The sequence below is a fragment of the Cinclus cinclus genome, chromosome 6, assembly GCF_963662255.1.
Source record: "Cinclus cinclus chromosome 6, bCinCin1.1, whole genome shotgun sequence".
NCBI lineage: Eukaryota > Metazoa > Chordata > Aves > Passeriformes > Cinclidae > Cinclus > Cinclus cinclus.
The window spans coordinates 26,785,144-26,812,499 of record NC_085051.1 but is presented as its reverse complement, the minus strand read 5'-3'; the positions used below and the strand labels follow the sequence as shown (position 1 = coordinate 26,812,499).

Below are 27,356 nucleotides of genomic sequence, written 5' to 3'. Positions count from 1 at the left end.
CCTTGCAAGGAAGCTGTTGGTAATCTTTCTACTTCCATTTTGGGGTCAACTGTTCTTCAGCACAGCGGTTCCACTAGAAACTTTCCGCTAGAAAACTTCTGCTAGAAATAGGCCAATAGAAAAAGTTCCTAACTGCAGGTAAAAATGTTTCTGACTTCCCAGAATCCTTGAAGTGACTTAAATCTTTCACTTTTGAGACAGTGTGGCAAGCTGTAGTGTGATGTTCCAAGTGTAAATGTTCCATTGAAATCTTTGACAATCATTTGATATTGCTGTTACTGCCTTGCATCCTGTTTCTCATGTGTGTTATGTATGCCACTCTGGTGTTGCATTTTGGACAACCTTTCTAGATATAGTTTTGTACAATGTCTGAGTATTTAACTGAGTGATCATTGTTGATTTGGAATCCAGCAGACAAAGTAGTTTGTTCTGCAGGAACTCAGGACTTCTGAACAACTAACCAATGTGATTATGCAAAAGCTGATTTATTGTTGCCTTATACCCTACTTATACATCCTAAAACTACTGTCCATGTGATCACACATGTTTTGATTGGTGCCTCTGTCTTGTCCCTGTGCTCTACACACACCTTGCAGGAAATGTGATTGATTACAGTCCAGTGCACCACCCAACTTTATGTTGGTATTCTGTTTTTCAGCTTATTCTCTCCCAATTTAGCACAATTTATGTTTCAGTAGCCTTGATGAATTCCAGAGTGTTTGATAAAACAGCAGAAGAACAGCTAAAAATGGCTTAGCTGGTGCACCTGGTATAAACTATGTCCTAAACTATTAACATACATTGCTACATTGTTCCTTCTGTTGTTTAACTTGCCAGTACAGGATTTCATCAGCTGTTGCATTGCCCTTCCACTTAAGTGTTGGGCGTTCTCAGTGTCATTGCTTTACATCTGGACCAAAGGGATGGACGTGAACCTTACTTACATAGATGTTTTAAAATGTCTAGCTGTCCAAAATTGTACATGCAAAGAAGATTTTTAGGACCCGCTCTCTAACAGATTCCCAGTCCTTAACAAATGCCAGTTCAGATGAGAGAAGCAATAACATAGGTTAGTTGGTTAACTTGGTCAAAGTGCGGCACTGTTTTAACAGAGTTGGAATTTGAATGGGATTCTTTAGAGTCTTTTGGTTGCTAACCCCAAGATCTATTCTCAGTAAGAGAAAGATGACTTAAATTACTATAATGCTGAATGCTGCTTTAGTCAGTGTAAATGATATTGCAGGATTTCCTTCCTGCTACACTGGAAGAAAAGACCTCTTCTGGCTGCATGGCTGCTGTAGATCATCCTCAGTCACATGGCTATGTTGCTGCTCTTGAATTTCAGATGCAAATTGCTGCACCAGGCATCTTCTCCTGCAGGGATATCTTTTGATCCTGGTACTCCAACTAAGCCTAGCTACACTCGCAGTGCTAGCCTTCCTACTGAAAGCCATCTGGTGACCTGTGCAAATCCTGCTAAGGTTTCCTGCAAGAAACAGTTGGAGTGTCTGGCACAGCTCTATTCATCATGTATTGCAGGTGAGGATGCAGAAGATGTGAAATTGGCCTTTTCTTGAGCTTTAAACTTGCGTGTGTGTTGTGAGAGGGAGATAGATGGGAAGTGGAAGCTGTGGGATAGAGTATAGACAAACGACATCTGGAAAAATAAACTAAGCCAACACAGTTATTAAAATAAATGAATACTTGGTAAAAATTTAGGGAAGGAGGTGAGCCTGATGCAGCACTCTGAGCTGCAGAAGGCTGAAGTCATATGTCCCATCTGAAACCAGGCTATTCCCTAACACATCTTTCCCATGCTGATCTACACTGTGACCGTGTTATGGGGAGAGAGTTCTTTGCTGACTACCACAGAACAGGAATATATATTTTAACCTTTGTATATTAAAGCAGGACAGTATTGAATAATTCACCTTTAACATCTCAGTTACTCTCTTCCAGAAAACCTGGTACCAAATATTTTTCTGGAACTGTTTTTTGTTCTGCAACTGTTGACATCTAAAGGCACTTCTACTGCAGAAGATGGGGATAGTGACCCTGAAATCAGTGAAAGAAATAGAGGTAAGCAGTAGTAATGAAGGGAAAGAATGTTGCTTCCATAGAATGAGAAGGTGTTCTAAAGTAGCTTGGACAGGTATTCTTAAATTCCATAAAAATGCCTTATTACCACTGTGGGACTCATCTGAGATGCTGACAAGAGTCACGCACGTATGGGATGTGCTTCTACAGTAGGATAGACTGGGATTGTTAGATATTGTTTGAATCTAGTTATCTGCTATTGTGCGAGATTTGCTGTAGCTGCTTTCTAGCACTGACATTTAGAGAGAAGGACAGATGTGCTTGAGTTGCTTCTCCATCAGTCCTGCAACTCAAAGATGCTGTTGACCTGCTATGCGTTTATTAAGCTTCAGGTTTGGATCTGAGTGCGCAGAATCCAGCCATATTGTTGAATTTGTTTTTTGGCAAATTCAGCCTTAAGATTGATGCAATTAGTACTTTGATATGGATATTGCAAACAAAAGAGCGGCTTTAGGATGAGACCCACCACACCCTCTTCCACCCCACATGCCTCAATTTGATTGAGCTTTGTTTTGCTACTCATTGACTCTTAGGGGTGAGATTAGGAACATGAAATCTTCAGCTATGGGAGCACCATTTGATGATTGTTTGTAGTCGGTCTGCTTTTCTTGTCCTGTATCTGCTTACTGTTGTTCAGAACACTGAGAAATAGTCTTTTCTTTCCCATAAAGCATTAAACAATTCAATTGCCTTTAGTATAGGAAGGATAGGGAATAGGAACTTCTGAAAATTGAATAGGGGTTTGAAAGATTGTTTTTGGATATGTTAGTTCCTACTTTCCTTTAAAGCTAATTGTTGGTTCTTTAGTTTATAAATGGTAAAAGGTACTGTTGTCTCATGTTTCTTTTTTTCCCCTTAGATGTGTCAGGGAGACAGCATTTTGAAAGTGTACACAACTGTGTTTATTTTGCTGTTCGAGTCTTGGATTATCAATATGAGTGAGTTGAATTCTTTTTTTCATCTGCTTGTGTCTGCAGTTGTGTGTGGGATTAAGCAAGTGGGCTTTTGTTTTAGAACATTACCAGTTATGGGAACAAAGTTGTTAATTTTTCTTCAAAACATAGAACTTGACCTGGATTTGGATGTCTGTGGGTTTCCTTGAACTGATCTGTCCACTGAACTTTGTTGTAATTTGTGCAAGAATGGGAAAGTCATGAGATGAGGATGATAACAAATACAGATACCAGTAGGGTTTCCTGCTGGGTACACGTTGTTTAGAACTCTTTACTTAGCAGCATCATAAAATGTAAGCATACGCATTTCTTTAGAAGGGACCATGTGTTATTCATGTCTATCTGTCTCTCTGAGTTTTATCCCCATTATCTTGGCAGAATTATTTCCCATTTAGAAAAGGGGATGCTGAAGCTTTTGGCCGAAAATGAACGGATTTCATCATTTTCTCCCACCTTGCACAAGAGGCTCAGACAGGCTTATGAAAGCAGCACAGCCAAGGTAAAAATTGGCAGACCCCAAGTGACGTTGTTTCAAGCCTTTGTGTTGTTGTTCTTTTATTTGCAATGGCTTTGATGTTAAATCTCATTCCTTCTACTTCATATTGTTGTGTTGTGTTTAGAAACTGTCTAAAAAACTGTCTACTTTTTTTCCTTGTCAGTGGGTGAGTTGCTGGGTCCAGTGATTGTTTTCTGTGAATCACTGCTGGCTAGCCTTGTGCTGTGCTCCAGGCCCTCACTTCAGCCAGAGACTTTGATAGGGTCAAGTTTTGCTTTTGAAATTCTTACCCAAAAAATATGGATCCCAGGAGAATTATTAGTTAGGTGCAGTATCAGAAGGTAGTTTCTAAGATGTGGATTTCTTTCATAGATATGGACTCCTTTTAGGCAAACATTTCACAGGAGACAATCCAGACTGGGAAAAATGGTTCCCTCATGTGATCAGCTGGGTTAGGGATCCAGTTTGGTAGCAATTGGATGATAAAAATGTGATTTGTATCTCATTTCATCCATCTTTTAAAAATGGAAATTACCCTTGGTAAAGAAAGGATAGTGTACTGAGACTGGGACATTTCAGTAGCTGAGCTTTAAAGCTGTTAAAGTTGTAAATAAAGGCCTTGTTACTTGAAGAACAAGCTTTTTAATTGGAGAAAGAGTAAGGAAACAGAAATTGCCAGCCAGGATCCTGAATTTTCTCAAGCCCTGTACTGAAGGTATGCTTCAACTGTTGTGGGTCTTTCCACACTGTTATCAATACTGGTTGCAATCTGTTCAGCAGAGTTTTAAGAAGACAAGATGCTTTCTCTCCTAAAGTTGAGTGACTGCCTCTGTCCCCTAATGTAGACTGTGAAACTGTTGGTGTTTGCTAGTAATTAGCAATTGAGAAGTAGCATGTCTGAACAACTAGGCTAGTGATACTTGTTTCCTCATCATGCCTTTTCCCTGCTTTTTTCTGAATCTCAGATTGTTCAGAGACTTCCATTAGCTTAACATCTGCCTTTATATTTTTAACAGGTGTCTCTCTTGCTGCCATGCTCTGTACAGTCTGTTTCTTTTCAGCCAGAAACAGATAATCGCTCTAATTTTCCCAGTGACAGAGCATTTCACATATTTAAGAAGCAGAGGTAAGTTTCTTCTACTTTTTCTGGATGCTCACAGGGTATAACCTTTGCATGATTGTGAACAAAGGATATTAAGAATGTCTCATGTATGTTACATGCTGATTTTTTTTGCTCTAATTAAGTGAAAAAAGTCTTTGTCCATATTGGCTGCAGGAGCTAAATGGTTAATTTCTTTAGAGAAGAATAGCTTAATTCTTCAGGAGTCATTGAGACTTCTGATAATGCTAGTACAGTGTGTCACCCTACTGGATTGCTTCTGCATATAAATCTGGTATGCTTTTATTCTTCCTGCTGCCTCCCTCCATGCATGCAGCCACAGGGTGAGGGCAAAATGATGAGTTGTCTTGGTCCTTTTCTTTTTCTCATAGGTATTACTTTATATGGCTTATTCTTTCCTACCTCTCAGTCTTCACTGTGTCTGTCTGGTAATGGATGTTTTGGTCATTCCATCATAGATTTGGCATAACAAGTTTAAGCACTTGCTGTCAAAGACATGGAAATGGAAACTCACTGAAGTACTGCTAACATTTATGAGGTTTTCAAAGGTGTCTGAATGCTTGGAGGCTGGAGTTATTTCATCTGAGGTAGATTCTTGCTGGGGAGCTTTTGGAGCAATTAATATTCAGTTGTTGCTTCAAATTTTGAAGAGTGGGAATTCATTCCCTTAAATATCTTGGTTCACAGGGATATATTTTATGAACTTCTGCGTGAATGGGAGGATAACCATGAGAAAACTGGCTGGGACTTTGAAAGAGTTCTGGGCAACAAGATCAGGTAGGAGTCTTATGCAACTTCAGCTAGCTCTTTAATGTGGCTGATTTGTTGATGCAGCATACTGCACTTGGCATCCTTAGTTCCATGTTCTGCCTGGTCTTCTGCACTAAGGGCTGTAGGGGGCTGTGTGCTGCTTGGGGGAGACTGCCCAGGTACACTTGCTTCTGAATTTAAAAGTATCAAGCGTTATCTTAAAGAAACAAGCCATAAGTGGCAAGACCCTAATTTGATCAGTCTTGATGTTGCTTTTTCCCTTTCAAAATCACAGGAGCAGCTACTCTCAAAGCCAGTGTATTGTTGTCTGAACATTGTTATTATATACACTTGTGTGTGCATGTGCTGTTTTCCCATGTCTGACTCCTCTTAAGTGAGGAGAAGTCTGTTATGTGTTCAGAAGCTGTTAGCCCTTCTAATTATTTCAGGGGGTCTTGTGCATTGGCTCTGTAAACAAGCCAACTGTGTCTCGTGCTGTCTGTGGCAAGAAGACTATTTTATTCATTTATTGTTTTATCAAAATGCAGTATATAAAAAGAAACTATTATAGCATTGAAAGCAGTTGCCTTGTGGGTTTCTGTGTTAGTCTCAACCACCAGCCTACTCAAGTAACATTTATGTAGGTGGCTTTTCACCACAAGAGTAAAACAAAGCTGAGGCTTAAACAGAAATTTTGTGGCATCAGAAGTAGCACTGTTGCTGTTTCCTTCCTTCCATATGTGTGAACTCTCAACTTACTGTTCTGGGCAGGGAAGAGTAGGAGCTGAATAAGTTGATTCTTTTTTCTAAATAACAACATTTTTGAAGGAAAGGAAGAGATTCTTTTTATCTCTAGGGCTGTGTTTACTCCACAGGTGCTCAGGGAGAATTTTTGTTTCCATGTCAGCAGCAGGTGGGGCTCGGTGCTTGGGAAACTGGGTTATAAAGATACTGCTTTTTTTCCATGGCCTTTGGAGATTGCTTTCTTAAAAGTAGTGTTTTGTGCTTTTGGTACAATTTGTGGTTAGAAAACTGTGGTTTTGCACCATTAACATCCAGTCAGAATTTGACAATGTTTTCCTTCCCAGGGCCATGATGGCTCACCTATCTGCAACCTGCAACCACAGCCGTTTTGCCAGGCTCTTTCAGAAACAGCTTATCCAGGTAAATTACTTGGGTTGTTTTATGACTGTATACATCTAAGCTGATTTGATTCTTCCTTGGCCTGAGAAACAAGCTATGTCTTGTTAGCTGCTTTGAGATTTTCCTATTGAAAATTTTTTGGGAAGAGACAAGTTTTCAGGATGGGAATTTGTTTCCTTCTTCAGAAATAATCAGTGATGAATTACCAAAGAGGTCTCTTTAAATCAGGAATAAGGCACACTGAGAACATAATGAGCTGTAAGCATTCATTCTTCATGGCTATTTACTTTGACCTTCTAATTTTAGAACAGTTACGGTTTCTGGAAATTTTAGGGATGTATTTTGACATTTGTCAAGTGCAGAGGTTCCCAGTTATGTTTGTTAGCAGCATGAGTGCAACAAATCTCTGGTTCTTCTGCGTAACACCCAACAGGCTCATTTCGGTACAGTATTGCTGTTGTAATTTAGAGAGGGTTGGTTTGGCCAATTGCAAGCATCATCTGACTTCACTGTAAGTAAAGAATGAAGAAGGAGAAGATTCATTGTTATTCTCTGTAAATGCCTGGCTTACTGGTGGGCTTCTTTTAGAGACCAAAACAGCCACAAAACATCACCTTGAGTATTAGCCCACACACATTGCCAGAAAGTTGCAATCTTGTTGTAAATTCCTCTACTGTCACCTCCGAGTTTGCATCAGTGTCCTCTCTGATTGTATGGGTGTGTTCATGGAAACTGTGGGGAAGAGGTAAGGTTAACTTCGTTACATCATGGGATTTAATGAGTCCTAGGTGCTGTATTTCTTCTTTGTGTCTGTGCCTTCTTAATGAACACTGCAGGATCTCACAAGGGTAGCCAAAGATCTAAACTGGTAACTGGGTGTCTTCAATGGATCCAATGTGTCTGTCTGGAAAGTGATTTGCAGAATCTTGTGTGTATCATGATACCGTTGCAGAAATGAACTGAGGCTGAGGACTTGTGTCAAGGCCTGATAATTTAGAGGTTGAGAAGTGTAGCAAGATGTTCCCTTGGGGAAGTGAGGATGCTCCATGTGCAACAAACAGGCCAAGTACTTGCTCACTTGATAGACATTCTTGAATGTTCCTTTTTCTTATGATCTCTCTCATTAAAACTATCATGATTTAGGTGTAGGAATATGCAGTCAACTTTTCTTGTTGCTGAGCACGTCTGGAGTGCTGTGTCCAGTCTTGGGCTCACCAGCACAAGGAAGGAAAGATACAGACTTACTGGAGCAAGCCCTGCTCAGGGCCACATAAATGATTAAGGCGCCGAGCATTTTTTGTATGAGAAGAAGCTGAGAGCTGGGAGTGCTCAGCATGGAGAAGAGAAGGCTCCAGGCTGTCCTAGCACTGTTATAAGTACTTGCTGGGAGGCAATGAAGAAGAGGGAGTGAGATTTTTCTCAGTAGTGTTCACTGACAGGTCAGGAGGCTGACCCTGACTGAACACGAGGGTTGGATTAGATGATCCAAGAGGCTCCTTTTAAAAAGTTCTGCAGTTGTGTAATTCTTTGAGTCTTGAGTTCTATCTGTGTGTTTGAGGCAGTGGGGCATTAATTTTTAAATTTTATTTAACTTTCTGGAAGTTCCAGGAAAACCCACTCTGGGAATGTGTAGTGAAGCACCATGGGCCTTAGGGAGACTGAGCTAAAGATCCTACTGGGTGGCTCATGAAGATCATGAGAGTGATAGGTATTCTCTCCACACATCCACATGTAGCCTGCTGGATATGCCCTAGTTAGATGTGTAGGATTGGAATTCCATCTCACAAGACCTCTAGGCTGTTTATGGCCAAGGTGAGTAGCATGTTTTGGCATGGGGAATAGTTATTCTGTATGTGGGCACCAGGAAAGGGCATGCTTGGATTACTCCAAAAACAGTCTTGTGAGGAAGGGATAATATGCTGGGTGAGAGATGAAGTGAATGATGCCTTGTTAAAGATATTCCACCTTGCTACTCTTTCTGTTTCCTAAAGATGTGCAAAGGTCCTATTGGTGGTGGTGCAAGCTGGGGAGACACTCCAGACCAGGATGTCCTTAATATGCTGGGTTCTGATAATCTGAGCCGTCTGAAGAGGCTGCAGGAAAGATTTGTTGTTCCTCAGAGCATCAGAGGGCCTTGTCCACCCCCTTCATTCCCAGGGTGCCAACAATTCTTCAGGGACTTCATCCTCAGTGCTGAAAGGTGAGCAGCCTGTGCTAGCTGTTTCCTCTGTGAAATGTGTGGGAAGTGGAAGCACCAGCACATTTCTCTTGCAGCGGGGAGTTTTCCAGAAAGACTGGGACTAGTTTGTATGGGAATGATTTTTCCTCTGTAAACCCACAATATTTTCTTGGAACTGTCAGTATTTCCTAGTGCGAAGGCATGCAGTGCTACCTGGCAAGGACACTGGACTGGACAAATGCTTCTTGTGTGACAGTGCATGAAGCCAAGGTGTACAGGACAAAACCAAGTTCATGGTTGTGTTCAATGAGTTTTTCACAATTCGCAGCATGGGGGAATTGTCATCTATGGGAGATTTTAGTCTTAAATTCAGTTATTTTATAGATTCCTCCTTTGGCAAATCAATTTTATTATCCTTATGCTGAGACTTGTTACATACCATCTCTGAAAAAGTACAAAAGAAGAGTGGAAATGAAGGTGGTCAGCCAGTCCTAAGTCTCCTCTCTTGCTTTCTTCTCTGTCAGTCTGTTACATTATATGTCTGCTGATGCTTGTTACAATTCACCAGACAAGTTTAAAATTTTGCAGTGCGTTAGTTGAGGTTTTACTGCTGTTTTCAGCCCAGTCTGACTCATCATCATCTTTTGCTGAAGTTACCAGTTCAGTCAGCACCTGGTGGATAGTCTGTGCCTGAAGATACTTGAATTGAATGGCCTTACTTTGGTGGAGCATGAGCACAGTGATGGGGAAACAGATATGGAGGAACAGGTAGGCTTGCTTTGTGCAAACACATCTGTCAGGAATTTTGCTGAGCTGTTCCAGTAGTCAAACAATTACTGGCTTGATTGTGAGTTGCTCGGAGCTTCCACCACCATATTTACAGGACAAGAGCTTCTTCATTTGGTTTTGTCATAACTCTGCAATCTGCTTATTTGTCTGAGCCCCTTGCCACTTACTTGCATGCTTGGAGGTGCTTCATGGAACTGTCATGAGTGCACAATGGTTGTGAAAGTGAAAGCCTCCTCTTCAGGTTGTTATAAACTGTGTTAAGTCAATGATATAGCCAAGTCCAGTTGTGGCACCCCATTGCAATAAGTTCCTTGCTACTTTTCCATATAGAAAGATTTTAGTTACATTGAATTTGTAGTCATCCCTGCTCATAGGTGTACAGGTGTTTCTTCACCCAAGTCTACATATCAGAGGTGTCACGGCTTCTAGTCTATTAGCAAAGTAGCAGCCAAAGGTTCATGGAGCTTTGCAGAGTGGTAGTGCTATAAAGGAGGCAATGTGAGATCAGCTCTGCCTCTCATTGACTGAAAACTTCTTAATGTGAAGACATGATTGAGCAGCTGCTTGTTTTAGAAATCTTTTGAATTATTCCTTCTTCTGGAGAAGTGAAGCAATGGAGACAGAAGCAATTTAAAATACCTGCTAAGTATGTGTTTTGGAAACTTACCTTTATTAAAAGCAGTGATGAAGCTCCCCTTTTACATGAGTGGAAGTTTAGCATAGGTATTTGTTTTGCCAGTGTAGGGTAGCACTACTTCAGCTTGCTTTTCTTCATTTTAGGATGAAAAGAAGCGTTTCACTGTGGCCCTGTTGAGTCTCCGACTCCTTGCCAAGTTCCTGGGGTTTATTGTTTTCCTGCCCTATCGCACTGTGGAGCAGCCAACCAGAGACTTGCAAGATTCTGCACTGGCCCTCAGAAACCAAGTGAGGAACCAAGCATTACCTTTTGCTTGACAGGCACTTTTTCTAGCCCAAGGAAGATTTAGGGTAGTCATGCACTTTCAAGTTAGCCAGTAGTTCCTGGGATGATGTTGTATGGTTCTGTGTCCCTGCTGCATATTCTGGTGTTGTGAACGAAGGTAAAAAGACTTTGTGTAACCTCAAAAAGAGGGAGCAATGGTAAGGTGCAGTGCTCCTATAGTAAGGTGCTAATCTGGATCTGCCATTCCAAAACTTTCACCTAGCTAAGACAACTTGTATTTATAGTGTAAAATGCAGCTACCACGACTGGTTGTGTTAGTTTTGCATCCATCTCCCAGCAGTGTGTCACTGAATGGGATAATTAGAGCTCAACTCCACTTTGTACATAGTCAGGCTTTTAGCCTTGCTTTTGAAAGCCCCAGTGGGACCTTTGATTGCAGTCATAATTTGTTTTTTAGCTCTGGTCATGGGCAAGGAAGTGTTTTCATTAGCCAGAAGTCACCAGTACAGAAGATGAAATCCTAGAATGAAAAGCAAAAATACAGATTGAAGTTCTTCTATAAATATCAAAAGATAACTTCAAGCTGCTGGTTTAACTTCTTTTGTCCTTTAAGACCCTGCCTGTTCTGGATATATTAAAGCTTCTGAGACAATCTATTCGGGATCAACGTTCTATCCTCACTATTCCTTGGATTGTGGAGTACCTTTCCCTTGTGGATCATACTGCTCCTTTCCTTGATTATTACAGGAAAGTGTTTGGTCTCTTGCTGCAGGTGTACAGGTAAGAACCTGGGAAACTATATCTGTAGTTTTTATCTTATATAAAGCTGCAAAGAGGACACAGCCTAAACTTGGGAATTAATACTTGATTCAAATATGTGTATTTTATTAAGTAAATAAAATCTTTAGATCCCACTTGATCACTCTACATCTGCGGCTGGGATTGACCTTCAAGCTGCAGCTTGAATGATGACCAGGGTTTGATGACAAGGTTTCCAATGCCTAAATAATCTTCTAGTTTTCTTTTCTATATACATGAGGAATATTTGAAGCGCATTCTAGAGAATAGCTTGTCTAGTGTAAACTTAAGACAGGATTTTATGCAGATACATACAAAAAAGTAGAGCTTACTCTCTCTTTAGGCAGACATGCAAGGAATGTGTTCATGGTGATAGATAGTGTAATTGGTAAGTGAATGGTTTGGGGGTGTTTTCCTTAATGAAAGCTGAGCTGCTGAAAACTGACACTCTCTCTTGCTGCTTCTGCTGCATGGCAGGTTAATGGTCCTTTCTGAAGACAAGGAGATGAGTTTCCTGAACAAACTGCTGATCCTTGCAGTTCTCGGTTGGCTTTTTCAGGTAGAATCTCCTGTGTGCATGTAACTCTTCCTTGAAAAAGCAGGGCACAGAACTCAATACAAAATAGTACTGAAATGAATTAAAACATTTCAATGCAGTAGTTTGTTGTTTTACTGTGGGTTTTTTACACTGATGTGGGGTTTAAAGAATAACTGTATTTTAATGGAGAATTATTTCCCTTTAGTGGAGTTGTGTGAAGCAACAATTTTTTTTCCATTAGGAATTGTAATTGCATCTGAAACACATTCTGTACATATTAATCTTCAACCAGATAAGAAAATTGGCAGCTGATTCCTTTTAGAACTGGAAGCTCTTGTCACAGAGATGGTGTGCTAGCTGTCAGCCTTGAATTACTGGGGAATTTATTGTCTTGTAGAGGGATGGTGTATGATGAACTTCTAAAATTCTTTGTGCCTCCTGCTCGAAGCAAGGTAACTACTTTAGCAGGAGCCTGTTGGAAATGTGAAAGATGCTGGGGAGGGTAAGGAAGGTGGCTTTTGTTACTGTGATCAAAATAAGTCTTTAATTTTATGGAAAGTTCTCCTCAGGACAAAGAGGATCCTTAGTACTTAGGGGTTCTCTTTTGTGGGTGGTAAGGTGGTGAGATTTTATTGTCCTGTTATCAGAAATGGTGGAAGTTACTGACTGCCTTTTGGGTTGCAACAGCTGGGATTTCTGTTTCAGGTTCCATCAGTCCCTGAAGAGTTGTTTTTTACTACTGATGACAGGCAGGAGAGATTTGTGATGGATACTGTGACATCTGCTCAGGCTTTGGTGAGTTAGTGCAGCAGCATGTCTTCTGAATCTGTGGGGGAATATGTGGGATCTACCACTTCCTCAGGAGCTGTAAGATTTTATCAGGAACTTGGCTTCAGGGCAACTGCACTGAGCATATGGAGACCAATGGATGTGATGCCCAGTTTGTCCAAGTGCCTCAATTGCAATCTGCGTTACGGGTTGTGAACTCTGTGTTACAGCTCTGGGTTTTCTGTCAGGCAGGAGCCATCTCACCTGCTGCAATAATTTGCAGAACAGGTGCCAAGTTATGCTGGAGGATCAGATGCTGTTTTCCTGCAAGGTGAGCTGATAGAACTCTTCCCAGAAATAAGCAAAAGTAGTGGTGAACAGAAATGGAAAGATGGGACTGTAAAAGCAAGGTTGTTGTTTGTGAGGTCACTTATTTTCCAGTGTGATGATAAAGGTATGAACTGAAAGGCTGAACTGAAAATGGTATGAGCAAGCAGGAAAGGAGGTGAGGGTATGGCAAGTGTGATGTTTCAGATAATTCCTAGACATGCAAGGGGATATATAGTATTTCAATGCTAGGATACCTTGTCTTGGTGGATGGGATCTGAAATTCCTGTTCCTCCCATGGTGCTGCCTGTGCTGTGTTAATACTAGGTGACATTTCCCCAGAGTGTGGTGTTCCAGTGAGTCTGGATGAAGGCACTTGTGGAGGTGTAATGCATAGCAGATGTGCCTCATTTATTTTCCTCCATGGAAAGGTTTCTCCCTTATGAATAGAAGCTGTAACAACAGTCTTGGTTCCCTTCTTTAACTCTGCTTTCAGCTGGGCTTTGGTAGTGATTAGGAGGAGCAAAGGCTGAGCTACACTAATAAAATGAAGAGCAGCTCATTCTGTGTCACAGGGCTGGACTGAACACTTGGGCTGCAAAGTTCATAATTTTACTGTGTATTTGAAATCCAGCTATTGTTTTTATGGAAAGATAGCCCTGAAACCTGCCTGTGACTGCATGTATGGGATTTCTGACTTGAAGACTGTATCTTTTGTGCTGTATCCTTTCAGCATTTCCTTCATTTTCTCACCAGGACTTTGTACCCTTAGTGGATCAGCAGTTACTTTATACCTGCTGTCCCTATCTCGGTGAGTATTTTACTTATTTTTGCTAAATACATAAAACATATTAGTATGTAATTACTTTTATTTAGTCAGTTGTTTATATTTGTTTGGTACTGTAAGTCCTTGGATCTTTCTTACTCCTTCTCACAACTTAAGGTCTCAGTTGTGTATGCAAGAACCTTGAGAAGAAGCTGTAATGCAGAAGCTCCTGCAGCTGTGGATAGTATCTGGTGGAGCTGGAGGGGAGGGAGGTTACATAGTCAGGATAGTTGATCCACAGAGCTTGAATTCGGAGGACCAGGGAAAGCCATCCCTCACAAGCTGTAAGGAAAGGAAGCATTGTAACAACACAACTTCTCCATCCTAAGCACGGGAAGAGGTGTTTGTACTGTGAGGAATCCTTGAGCGTGTTTCTGCTGCCAGGCAGCAGAAGAATCCCTTTGTGCCCTGGTGTTTTGTCAGGTTGTTGTTTGAGATAGCTTTTTCATTGGATCTGTCTACCAGTGGTAAAATTCCTCTCTGTAGACAATAGAGTCCCAGATGGGGAGACAGTGCTCTTCTTTTTGGGACTTAGTAGGAAAACTGTATGTTAAACCTGCATCACAAAAGCTTCTAGGGGTGAACAGGTTGTCCAGCTTTTCCCCCAGTGTTTGCTCCTGACTCTTGGAATTTTGTGTAACTGCTTGCCATGTTGTCCTTATAGACTTTATGGTTCTTGCTTGCCACACTATAAGGGAATGCATAAAAGTAACTGCTCTTCTGCTATTTCATCCTTCTGAACAAGTCCCATGTGCTAGGGGGCTTTTCATAAGCTTCCTGTCTTCAGAGCCTTGCTGTGCCCTGTCTGTTCTATGTGTGGGATGCCCCCTCTGCTTTACTGAAGCTTTTGCTTTTTGTAGAAGCTAAAAGAGTCTGCTCTGGGAACAGGACTGGAAAAGTGAAATTCTCTTTCTTGAGTTTCAATATTAATTTTTTTTTCTCCTTGCTTATGAGGTTGATGATTGCTTTTCATGTCTTCCTGTACAGGTGAACTGCGTAAACTACTTGCCTCTTTTGTGGCTGGTAGTGGAGGAAAAAATGGTGGTTTTATAAGGAAAATAACTCCCACAGCTGCAGAATCCTTAGTACCCAAGGCTTCTGTCACACAGCAGAAACTGCAGGTAATGAAATTAGGGAGTTACAAGCGGAAAAAGGGCAGGAGAAATTTGCTTGTGTGAGTGTGGGGTTATACAGTGGTCTCTTAATGCCAGGGAAAGAATGGACCTAGCTGGCAGGGGAACATTGTGTTTAACAGTCAGGTGTCTTTATTTCCCATTTTTCTGTTACAGTCATGTGGCTGGGATATGGCGTGGGTGCTGAAATCCAGATAACCTCAGTAAACATTATTGCAATTGGAACAACTAGTCCTATTTATCTGTTGCCCTTTTCTTTAACCTGAAATGTTGGTATGTTTCTCATACTTTGTTTTGGTTAGATTGTAGCCATGCTTTCTACTGGAAGAAGGACCTGTGTAGGAGCCTACAGGATTACCAGCTGGTAGTTTAAAGGGCTTGTTCTTCCCAAAACAAGCCCTGTGTGGTGACTCACTACTAGTAGACACTGTCAAAACTCTCCTATTCCCTTTACAGGTCTTTTGTAGCTTCAGAAACCCTGATAATGAGCTTTGGGTTAAATGATTAGAAGGGAATAGGGAGTAAAACTGGGATGATGAATGCTACGGTAGCAGAAGGTTTTGTGGAAGCAAATTGTATTTTAATACATCTCCAGAAGGTAGTTCTGTCCATTCCTATGTTGGTCAGTGGAGAGTCTGGGTGGAGTGCTCTAATCAATTGTAGTGCTTTCTCTTGAACAGGTAGATTTGGAACAGGCTTTTTTCCACAACCAGCCTCCTTCCCTACGGAGAACAGTTGAATTTGTGGCAGAGAGAGTGGGATCCAACTGTGTTAAGCACATCAAGTAAGTGCTGGTCACCTGTTCTGTGGCTTAAGAAGTAACTTGATGTTATAATTAGGCAAAGACTTGATCCTTTAAACATGTGTGTGTGGGGGAGAGAAGCTTCCCTTGGGGGTGTGCTGTGTATCAGAACACCAAGGCTCTGTAAGACTGTGACCATCAACATCTGCTGTTGTAGAGAGGAATTTTTGAAGGGATGTCAAGAGGAAGGGGATACAGCTTCTGGGACACTTTGTGTGAATATAATGCGGTGTTGAGGATTTATAGCCTGTTCAGGACATTCTTGCTAATGATAAAAAAAAATCTCATATCAGAAATGATGTCTGGAGGTCACTTGATCCAAACTCCTGCTCAAAGCAGGCCCAGCTTTCAGGTTAGGTTTATTGGCACCTTTTCCAGTTGGAAAAGTTTCCATCTCTTAAGAATGAGGATTCAGCCAACCTCTTTCTACCATGTTCCAGTGCTTAATTTTCCCAGGCTTAGTGAAAATGTTTCCTTATATCCTGTCAGAATATCCATTGTTCCAGCTTGTGCATATTCCTGTCAGTCTTTAGAAGTGTTTCTCCTGGGAATCTTGTTTTGTCTTCTCTGTAATTTTCCTTCTCCCTTCAGCTTTTTCTTGTCTCCAGGCTAGGTGAAACTGACTCCCCCTTGCAGGTGTGTGCTTCAACATCCCAGCTATTTTAATATTTTTTTTCTTTTCTCCTGCAGTTACTCAAATTGTCAATGGCTTTCTTGTCCTGAGATCCCAAAGCTGGACACACTACTCCAGATGCAGCCTCACAGTGATGAGGGAAGCAGTAACTTCCCTTGACTTGCTGGCTGCACTGTTGCTATTGTCAGCCCAGTATAAGGTTGGCTTTCTTTGGACACTGCTAACTCACTTACCTTGTGTTCTGGGAATCCCTGGGAATCCAGCTTTCTGCAGAGCTGCTCTGTAGCCAGTAGACCCCAGCCTGTACAGCTGCAGAGCCAGCCCATTTCTCCCTCTTTTCACAGCCCTCCTGTGTGGCAGCCCTGTCCTCCAGCCAATGAGCTTGCTCAGTTTGCAGTGTTCTGTTGTCCAGCTTGCTGAATCCATGAAATGTTGCCAACCCCTAAGGAATGGTGGTTCTAGTGGGCTGCTGCTGACTTCTGAGCTATCAGTTGGGCATACAAGGGTATTGCTGCCAGAAAGGAGACCTGTAACCAAATAAGTTTTTAGCAAAACCTAAAGGCTTTTGACTCTTGAGTCTTACTACTCTTTTGGTGTCTTCACTGTTGTTTTCTTCCATACATACAGAATAAGGAGACAATACAGTACTGAATGCATCACGATTGATTCGTTTTTAGCAGAGTGACTTACTGCATTTGAGTTGGGTATCCCCCTAAACTGGGGAGGAGAGCTGGGTACAGCTAGTGTGCAACTATTTCTTGTATTGATTTCAGTCTAACTGATTGTTCTTGGTTTTGTTGCAGGGCAACACTGGTAGCAGAGCTAGTTCAAAGGGCTGAAGCCATGTTGCAAGATAAAGTGAAGGAGGAGGACGTTAATCATGACAAGCTGCTTGAAGAGGTGTGCACTCATCTGTATGAGGAAGGGGCCCAGGCACTCATCAAAAGCAGAGAGTAAGGAGGAAAAGTTATTTAAACTTGTGCCTTTCCATCTCTTCTTACTGCAGAATCTATAAGGCTAATTTAGCTTGGCCTATCTTGCTCAGGTTCTGGTAATTGTAAACCATGCCCTCTGCTCTTCTTATGGTGAGTGTCTGCTGTGCCTCCAGCCAGTTAATAGTGTGTTTGTGAGGAGGAATAAAGGTGCTGTGTGTCCCTCTTCATCCAGCTCCAAACACACATCCACTGCAGCTATTGTATTTCCCCTCTTTCGAAAATTGATATTGCAGCTTAGTTGCTTGTAATTACCCTTTCCTTGTCCTGTTTTCTTAGTCTGATTTATTGCATTGCTACATAATGAACATCTGAGTGTTGTCCAAGAACTTAAACTAATCCCGTGGCACACTTTCTTCCATTTCTTGCAGATTTTGCAGAAAAAAAGGTCCTGAAGCAGTAAGGGTGTTGTTGCCAGAAGAGACATCTGCAGCAGTATGTATTTTCCCTAAAACTTATTAAAAGCCTTGACTTTAAGTCTGGATCATTACCATTTTTCCATTGCTGCTTCACTTATCCCTTAATAGCTCAGGTCAAGTGAATCTATTGATGCCCTCGTGGGAGGACTTGAGAGATAGCTAAGGAGAGTAATTTCTACTGGGCTGCCTTGCATATTCTGGGTAAAGTGATACTCCAGCGCATAGCTGACTAATGAGGCTAGAATGTTACATAAATTGCATTTATCTTGCAACGATAATGCATTTGTTTTAGCAACTTCCACAAGAGCTGATGAGGTTTGGAAAATTAAAACGGGTCAGTTGTATTGCTCAAACCAGCAGTTTCCACAGAGGTGGTGGTGCTCAGTTTAATTGTCGCGTTCCAAAATTAAGCTTTTTTTCCTCTAGACTTCCTTCTGAATTTTCACTGACTGCAGTGCTGTGGCTGATAGTAAATCTCCTATCATTTATTATCATCCCTGTAAAGGTTTTAAGTAGTGCAGAGAGCATTGCGGTGGAACTGGCTACTGAGAAAGCCTGTGGCTGGCTGTCTGCCAACATTGCAGGTGAGTCTTTTTACCTTGAACTGAGGCTTCTAACCTGTGCAATGTACTCTTTTTTTCTGAAATCAAGGGACAGACCCTGTTACTAAGTACTTGGCCCCACTAGTTTTTCTTTTAGTGGAAAGAATGCAGTTGCTCTATCCCTCCTTGCTTAGGAATAATAAGAATGATGTCTAGCTCTAAGAACCCTCTTTGGTGATCTTTTGAGCTTGGCCCATGGTAGTGATTTTTAGTTATGGAGTCTTGTAGGATGGTGAGAGTAAATGCTGTGGAAATTCTTCTGGAAATGTCATCTAGGCTGAAGTTCTCTTGGCACTTCCAGTGTATACAGAAAACTGCTCTCTCAAACCACCTTATGGTTCACATGTACAGAGTGCATCTGAAATCTGTAAAACAAACACTTCTGGGACTGGCTGTGCTTTCTGTAGGCTGAAGGCAAATGTAGTCCTTTTATACTGTAATACTGCTCTGGCAACTCTTCAGAGTCTCTGAAAACCCATTTTTTCAAGAGGTTGTGCCAAAAGCCAGGGAAGGATGTCCAAGTTACATTTGCAGCCGCAGGAGTTTAGTGTTTTGGATGCTGATCAAAATGTATTTTGGTAGAAGACATATGGGTTTTATGGGCACAGTGGTTGAACTGGTATAATCACACTGAATCAGCTTTCTACTTTGGCATTGCCTTCTGTCTTAGCTACTGTGTCAAACCCATGGAAATATTTTTATGGGAAGTGAGATGAGTTGCCAGTCCTACAGCTGTGGGTTAGTACGCCCTCTCCACATGTGCCTCTGCACATCAAATATAGTGGGAGGTCAGAGAGAGGGGGTTGAAAATGTAAACTGTCTTTTTTCCTTATTTGCTGTGGCCCTTGGAATGAGTGGCTAAGAGTGGAAATTATTCTTTGCTTCAGTGGAGACAAAAACTGAAGCAGACAGGATTTGTTCTCTTTTCTCTGTAGCACTCATCAAAAGGGAAGTGAAGGCAACCTTCAACAGAATGCTGAAAGTCCCAGGATTTCCTTTGCCAGGTGAGGATGCTCTGGAGTTGAGACGGGACTGTCTTCCAGGCTGTCAGCACTGTGCTCCATTTCCCTCACAGATGATCAATGAGATTAAGGTACACAGTATGCACTTCCTGGCTTGCCTTTCTGTTTTTCACGTTGGTGTTTTGTGGTTTGTTTTTATTGTTGTTTTGTGGGGTTTTGTTTGGGTGTTTTTTTAGAGAATATTCTGGTTCTGAGGAGGTGGCTGTGGGGAGTGCTTAGGAAGCACAGTGTAAAGTTTTCAGGTTTTATTCAACCCCCGCTTGCTGTGTCTAGATCAGAGTTCCCTGTTACGAGTGCTGTCTCAAATACAGGATTTCTGGTAGCATGGCAAGTGTGGCCTTTTTGATATGAGTAGGATGGAAACCACAGTGTGGGCAGCATGATATTGTGTACAATTTTGCAATCTTTTAACCTATGTAGTCCATAAGGAAAAGAACACCTCACTTTTCTACCGTTATGTATTCTGCCTATGTTATTTGCAGCTGCTTGTCTGCTTGGCAGATGAGTAATGCTGGTTGTCACTGTCATTGCTTTCCCAGCAGTTGTGTGAAAATGAATTCACATCCTTTAATGCTTTCTTGCTTGTGCTAAAATTAAAAAAAAAAAGGAGGTAAGCTGTGTGAGGCAACCTCTGGGTTGGCACTGAAGCTTCCCTGACAATATAAGAGGGCTCTGGATTTCTGTAACACTTCTACCCTGAACTTGCTTGCTGTGCTGTCAAATTTATTTAGAGCTTTCAGTGCTAGTACTTTTAAGGAAGATGAATTTGTTGCCGTCATTGAATTTTACTTAATAACATTAGTGAGAACTGTGCTAGAAAATGAGATCTTGGTACAGTTGTAAAAATCAGCTTCAATCTGTCTTATTAAATATATATACTAACTTGGGTTCTGGTTTTAATGAGGACTCAAGAACTATTTATGAACTGCTCTGTCACAGGTCCAAGGATCTGTTTGTGGAAGAGCAGGATGCTAATGTATGTGTTACTGTTGTCTTCAAGTATGTGCTCTGTGTTGCTGTGGGCCCACGGGATGAGGATGAAGTGGTTGACTACGTGTGGTTGGAGTGCTTGCTGGGAAGGTTGAGTCAGACACTTCGATGCAGAAAGGTAAAAGATGTAAAAAAACAACAAAACTGCCCTTTGAGTCACTTTGGGCTGTCTTGATACCTGTAAGCTTTCTAATTTGCCTTGCCTGACAGTGGAGTTCAGTTGAGGGTCTTTTATTTGAGCTCAAGTGTGGCAATGTTGCACTGCATTTTTTTATACTGTGTAGATCTGCTTGTTAATTCAGTTTGCCTTTGTGAATCCCCTTTTCATATATGACCTTTTTGCCTTTCACTCTTTAGTGGTCTCCTCATTACAGCTTTGTGCTTCTTGCTGTAAATTGCCTGCTCTTCTCAGATATTTTTTAACCCTTGTGAAGCCCAGTTTTGTCCAGTCTGCTGCATGGGGACAAAGAATAGAGCTTTTTTTCATGTTTTCCAGTTCATGTGTCCCACAGCAGAACAGCAGCTGGCCAAGTGCACGGTTGAGTTGGCGGCTTTGCTGGGTAAGTGAGTTATGATAAGCTATTTAAGACTGAAATCTGTTATTATAGTTCTCTTAGATCCTTGAGGTCAGAGAATTAAGTGCTTAGAGCTCGAGGATATTTAATTCTCTTTGGTGTCACTGAGTCTGCAGATTTTTTTTCTGTCAGTTTGGGTGGTTGCTCTTATTCCCTCTTACATTCTGCAAAACAGAATTGTACAATGACTAACCACCCCTCTGATCTGTTTCACATCTCTGTTGTTTTTTATTTATTGACACCTTCAGTTAAATATGGGATGCTTTCCAGTATTTCTGCCTCTGAAAAAATGTGGTTGAGCTTGGGCTTCCTTTCCTAAAAGTAAGGGCCTTTTTCATTAAATTATGTTTTTATGGCTTTTTTTGTGGGAAGAATGGAAGTAACTTGTTTTCTGTGTATTATGACTCCTGTAAACATTTTCAGTTTGGTTTTTTTTCTCTTGCTCTGATGTTCTCTTGCCCAGCTTTTCTCTGAGCAGGAGCTTGTGATCTCAATGCAGGTGTTTTCTTCATGGACAGCCTTCTAATTTCATGGGTTTAGAGCCAGCTTTAAAAGTTTTACACATAATTATTTTTTCAGAGGGCAGTTCACATCTGAATATTTTGAAATTTATTCTGGGGGCAGCAGTGTCAACCTGTCCCATTCCATTACTGTACCAAGGAAGAACTGGTATCTTCTCTTTATGTTCATCTGCAGTTAAGCACTGTTCAGCTTTACTTTCACTTGTGTGAAGTCATGTAACTCTGCCTATAGTCTAAACTATGGGCAACTGTTCAGTCTGTCTATAGGCTTAAATATTTAACTGTGTTGCTCTTCTCTCCATTGCAGTAACATCTAGGTTCTCTTAGACTAAGTATTAGGCTGACTTACAGGGCTGTATTCCAACCAAATCTCTCCCTATGTCATACTGTCTGTATAGTTTCAAAGCTCATAATTTTCTATATTTCCAAGCACCATCCTCTTAGGTACACGGGTTTGTACTCCCTAGGTGTGCTGCTGAACCAAGACGATGACTGTAAGAGGAAATAATGTAGTTATTGGAGTTTTTTTTCATCCTTTTCTTAGTTTCAGATCATGTTCCTCTGAGTCTTGGGATCAAAGCCCCAGAGAAGAGCCCTGAGAGGCTGCATGTAAAGAACAATCCCACCTCTGGCCTCCTAAAACTACTGTTCTCCATCTGGAAGGAGGACTTTGGGACGTCTGTGCCAGTGCAGCTGATCTTCAGCAAGAAGAGCATGGGTTACCTTGCAGAAGCTAAGCAGCGAGAGGTGAGGCTCGCTGCCATGTGTGGAGCAGGCTGGCACTCCTGTAGGAATTCTGCCAGCCCACAGTGCTACTGGTGGCTTGTGTGACTGAGGCCAGCAGGGTTTGGCCACTGCTGGCCGGCCTTGTTTCTGAGGGCAGCGAAAGAGAGGGATGTGTACAGCTTGTCAGGGGTTGGTACCTGCCTGGGGGGCTCTCAGGAAGGAATTTTTGGTTAGGAGCCAATGGCAAGATGGCCCATTTGGCCTGGGGTATTGCAAGGACTGGACACACGTGACTGTCATCAGTTGCGTTCTTGTGTCTTTTCTCAGCTTGCATCTCTGTGTGTGTGTTGGTGTTACAAGGCCCCCAGCCAAAGCTGCAAATCACCCTATGTAGTTGCAGGATAAACCCAGCTAATTTCAAAAGTCAAAAAAATTATTTTTAATGCTGTTCTTGATCAGACAGGAATTAAATTCTCCGTGTGTTTATAAACTCAGAATTTTGAGAATTCATGATGGGACACGATCAATAATGCAATACAACTTAAGGAATTCTGTTCACTCATTTTGGATGTTGCTCTTGTCTTCACTGTCACACACAGATGGATAATGTGCTTGCTCCTTTTCTCCATGTTCTGATCGAAAAAGAAAAGTGTGGATTATACATGGATAAAGAAACAAGCACACAATGCATTTCTTTTTGAGTTGTTGATATTTTCTTCTCTTGTGCAGTGGGATTTGTTCCTTTTCTTACTTCATGGTCTTATAGAACATGAACTAATGAGAACTAGTGAAATCCAGAGTTGCCTGCGTAGCCTTGAAGAGCTCCCTTGGCCCCCAGTAAGTAATTAGATATGCATGAACGATAAGTGAAATAAAAAGTAAAGCTATATAAACAGACAATCCTTGTATTTCTGTTTCATATAGATAAGGCCCATAACCTTCCCATCTGTTGTTCCTGCTTAATGCAAAGGAAGTACTGGTTTCCAGCAAGCTTGTTTCTGTTGCTAGTGTTTGGCTGAAAGCTGTACTTGTGTGAATCCAACACTGCCCATACAGTGAACATATCTCCAAGGAAATTGTAAACCGGTTTGGAGACCAGCTGGCTCAGTTATCAGTTACCAGCTCTCAGTTCTAGCCTGAGTGTGCTTACTGCCTTCCAGCTGAGAATTACGTGTTGGGAAGGGTCTTAACTGACCAGTCCTGCACTTAAATCCCTGTGCCACCTACCACCAGACTGTGAGAGCAGTTAGAATGTTCTAGAGGAGTCTCACAATTCTGGCCACAATCAAATATATAGGAATCCATGCAAATGCCTTGCTAAAAATGGACAGTATTCCAAGGCTGGTGAGCACTTACACGTTGGAGCTGTTTTAATCATTTAAATTGTGGCAGTGATCTTATCTGAGAAGGGTGTGGGAATCAGAGAACTGAGCATGTCTGCAAGTGTTCATCATTGCAGTCAATTCTGTAGTTCATCTAGGTTTTTACACTGGAAAACCATCAGCATGTTTAACCTTGTAAAGTTCTTTATGGAAAATTAAGTCAGCCTCTTTTGTTTACGTTACTAAGGGTTCTCTGGTTTGTATCTGTTTATTACAGGGTTTTGTAAAAGACCTGAAAAGGCTGTCCCAAGTATTTGTATCAGAGCATCAGATAGAGGAGCCCAAGGCTCCTTGTGAGCTGACCAGACAATCTCTAGCTACTGTGACCACGCAAAGTTAGCAGAGGTGGACTCTGTGGACAAAAATTACTAATGAAGATGCAAATGGAATTTTCAGTGTTTCTGAAAGGACTGGGAGCTCTTTGCTGGGAGTATAATGAAGATAAGAGATCACTTTATGCAAAACCTGCACTGGGCTTTCTGTCATGGACATTTTGCCATGGTGACTCTGCTGAAGGATTTACATCAGCAAATGGATCTCCAAGTCAGAAGTCTTTTTTAAGCACCTTGATTGTATCTCAGAGCAGCTGTTCTTTGGACTCAGAGACACTTTTTGAATTTGTGCAGCAACAGGCTGTGACCAAACCCAGGAATCAACTCAAGTTACTTTGTGATCAGAGAGATGGTTTCTGGGTGACTGTCTCTTAACTCAATGTGACTTCTTATGTTGTCCTTTAACAAAGCCTCTACAGTCAGGGGAAGGAGGGGGTGAACCTGTAAGACACAGAGATGTGCCTATATTTATTTTTCATTGTAAGCTCAGTGTGGAAAGTTTGATTTTAATTTTTTAAGACAAATTTTAAAAGTTAAACTGTATTAAATAAATCCACTAGACCACTAATGGCATTATTCCTAAAGGATGCAGATGCTTAAGTGGTTTTCCATCTCTTGGAAACAGAACTTGTAATTTCCCAGGGCTTTTAATAGAAATAAGGGATAAAATATCTGTTTATATTTTTTACTGAAGACAGTATTTTTGAGACACTTTTATAGTTGTGAACATAAATGGCATCTGGCTGCTATTCAGTGTTTTTTTAATCATTTTTCTTGCCTTGAGTTTGAGTTTTACCAGTCAGGAAGTGCTGCAGCAAGAGAACTACAGCCTGGAAGAGCAGACAAAGTAGTGAAGAAGCACTGTCATGTTCCCTGGAAAGTGGGTTTTGAAAGGGGCCCATTTCTTGGAGGACAGTGGGCATTTTCTGCCCTTACAGACTGTCATTGGGAGTATGACCTCCTGGTCACTCCCTTCTCCCCAAGTATTTCCTTGAACTGAGGTTTGGGGCATGGACTGCTGGTGAGTAGCAGAATATGTTTAGGTGCTCATCAGCTGTCTCATGGGATTGCTTGCCCCTTCTCCAAAGCAGTGAGGGCATTATTTCCTCTTGTCTATGAGTGTCCTGTTAGTGTAGGTTTTTTCCAGAAAGCAAGTTCTGTGTTAGAACAGCCTCTGGACAAGGTGAAGCCCAGGGCTCTTTAGCTTACTCATTAACTAACCTCTTCCCTGTATAAGGTGAGAAAAGGTAACATCTTGGAGTTAGTGATTCAAGAAAAACTACAGACAGGACTAAATTATGTAGTACTACTACAGAACTACTGTAGTTCACTAGGTATAACTGTGGCTTCTGTTAAAAATGTGATACAGAAAGAGAAATGAGACACGTTAGTGTCCAAACTATATTGTAATTTTGCTTGTCTTGTTTTCTAAGCACTGTATTGAAAATTTGGCAGGTTCCACCTGCATTCCTCGTTTTAGGGGCTTTCTGATGTGAATGAAAGCGTTCCCAAAAGTAGGCATACTGCAACACAAATGGAACAACTCAATACAAATTGAAGAAGTAGTATACCGTATCATGCCATACCTGCTCTCTGAGGCTGAGTATTACATCATGTTTTGCTGCAGATCTCATTTGAAATTGCTGTCATAATAAACATCATTAAATGTCTTGTCTTGTGTTCAAGCTGTCAGTATAGAACCTCTTGGTACTATGCTGAAGAACAAAACAGGTACCTTGCCACCAAGCATGGGGCAAAGTGCAGTACAGACCTCCTGTCTGGCCTGTTGAGCTTCTGAGGAAATAGAAATCTACTTTGTTGTGTAAGGGAGGGGAGGGTGGTGGAAGGGGAAGAAACTGGAATCCATAAGAGTTAAAAAAAAAAAAAGGTGCTCCTGGTTCTGGCATGGATTTTATTTGGGTATCATATGGCAACAGCCATTTTTATGAACTCAGCGTACTGGAATTATCCTTCTCTGTTGGAAGTTTTTCTTTAAAAGGTGACTGAACCCCAAGAGCAATTTCCATCAACCAGAGACCACAGTTATGCCCTATGGGGCAGAAGACACTTCTGCAGTGGGACTCAGCAGGTAAGAAATCTGATTCTTGGGCATCCCAGGCACATTTACTCTGTGAAACCAGACAGCCCCACTATGTATCCAAAGCACAGGTGCAGTTGTGGAGCACAGGTTTTCTGCCTGTGGACACTTGGCCATGGGACTATGCTTGAGGACACATCCCTGCAGCCCCCGGGCTGGTGGCCTTCTCTCAGAGCGAGTCCCTCGGGCATTGTCCCTCTGTCCCAGGCACTGGTGCTGGTGCCAGAGGTGCTGCAGGCAGGAGAGCAGGAGCTCACTGAGAGCCAGCTCTGAGGCCTTTCTTCTGCCTGTCTTTCCTACTGCAAACTCACAGATCTCAAAAGAGAATTAGGAAAGATGGTGTTTGTTAGACTAACTTCCTTCTCAATGTGCTGGTCTAGGGAGTTGTGTAATGGGACTCGGGAAGAAGCTCCACCCATTTTTTTTTTTTTTTAAAGACCCAAACAAAACGCCCTTTGCTTGGAGAAAGCACTGTCACAGAACCCAAATTTAAGCAGTGAGTGGCTTCTTGATTCTAGTTCCAAAAGTTCATATTCCATGCCCATTCCTCAGCAGGTAAACAAGAGACCTACGTATGTTCTCACAAACTTCTGTCTGTGCTGTTTTTCTATCCAGCATTGTTCCATAGATGGGTATCTTAGCTGGAGCAAAATAAGGTGGGGCACGTTTTCTTGTGTAGAAAATACCATTTTATTGTGGATATGAAAATAGCAACCTTGATTTAGGAGCAGACATGCAACCCTAGGTGGTACAATACAATTGGTTTGATCATCTGCTGCTCAGCAGTAACTTAGACGAAGTTGGTTTTTGCCTGTTGTAGATAACCAAATTTGATATCTGCTGGGCTTTTATTCCTTCCTTCCAAACAAACCAATGTCATACATTAGCAAGTACCATAAAATGTTGTATTTGCAAAAGAAAACATTGATATAAATAGGCTTTTTAGTATCAATTGGAGATTGTATTAAAAAAAATTACATTAATTCAATACTGATAAAAATAAAACTTAGCTTTGATAGCATATAAAAACGCTTCAAACCAAGCATATATAAATAACTTAATTTGTAAACGTAGAAAAAAATATTAAGTATATATAAAAATAAACATCTGATGCACTGTACAATAAGACACTATCCTTCATAGGCACTGGCATCGTTGATCAACAGGAATCCCCCGAGATGGTTTTCCTACAAAAACTGCTTTAGCACTAGTGCCGTGTCCAAAATAAAAGGGAAAAAAAGCAAAGTACTGAGCAAATCTGTAGTGGGTTGTATGAAGACCTCCCCAACTTCCTCTGGAAAACTATGTATGGAAGCAGCACTGGGGCCAGAGCCAATATCCCATGCTGCTAATTTTTCCTGGTGCATTACTGTACTGCCTTGTTTGCTCTTCCTTCTGGGTTTCCACTGAAGGGAGGAGGAC

General features: G+C 41.5%; 1 protein-coding gene across 1 annotated transcript in view; it reads left to right on the top strand.

Moving 5' to 3' along the window:
* The window catches only part of CDAN1 (codanin 1), a 30,337-nt gene extending 6,475 nt beyond the window's left edge, over positions 1–23,862 (top strand). Inside the window, exons 4-28 of the mRNA XM_062494922.1 lie at positions 1,346–1,539; positions 1,960–2,079; positions 2,957–3,035; positions 3,429–3,549; positions 4,563–4,672; positions 5,354–5,443; positions 6,505–6,580; positions 8,551–8,759; positions 9,392–9,506; positions 10,308–10,451; positions 11,063–11,229; positions 11,725–11,806; positions 12,491–12,580; positions 13,637–13,691; positions 14,694–14,827; positions 15,520–15,623; positions 17,079–17,228; positions 17,639–17,702; positions 18,192–18,270; positions 19,224–19,381; positions 20,311–20,418; positions 20,797–20,860; positions 21,941–22,143; positions 22,852–22,959; positions 23,722–23,862. Of these exons, the coding sequence (XP_062350906.1) occupies positions 1,346–1,539; positions 1,960–2,079; positions 2,957–3,035; positions 3,429–3,549; positions 4,563–4,672; positions 5,354–5,443; positions 6,505–6,580; positions 8,551–8,759; positions 9,392–9,506; positions 10,308–10,451; positions 11,063–11,229; positions 11,725–11,806; positions 12,491–12,580; positions 13,637–13,691; positions 14,694–14,827; positions 15,520–15,623; positions 17,079–17,228; positions 17,639–17,702; positions 18,192–18,270; positions 19,224–19,381; positions 20,311–20,418; positions 20,797–20,860; positions 21,941–22,143; positions 22,852–22,959; positions 23,722–23,844 (2,947 nt within the window). The 3' untranslated portion in view covers positions 23,845–23,862. The remainder of the gene's footprint in view (positions 1–1,345; positions 1,540–1,959; positions 2,080–2,956; positions 3,036–3,428; positions 3,550–4,562; positions 4,673–5,353; positions 5,444–6,504; positions 6,581–8,550; positions 8,760–9,391; positions 9,507–10,307; positions 10,452–11,062; positions 11,230–11,724; positions 11,807–12,490; positions 12,581–13,636; positions 13,692–14,693; positions 14,828–15,519; positions 15,624–17,078; positions 17,229–17,638; positions 17,703–18,191; positions 18,271–19,223; positions 19,382–20,310; positions 20,419–20,796; positions 20,861–21,940; positions 22,144–22,851; positions 22,960–23,721) is intronic.
* The last annotated feature ends 3,494 nt before the right edge of the window (positions 23,863–27,356 follow it).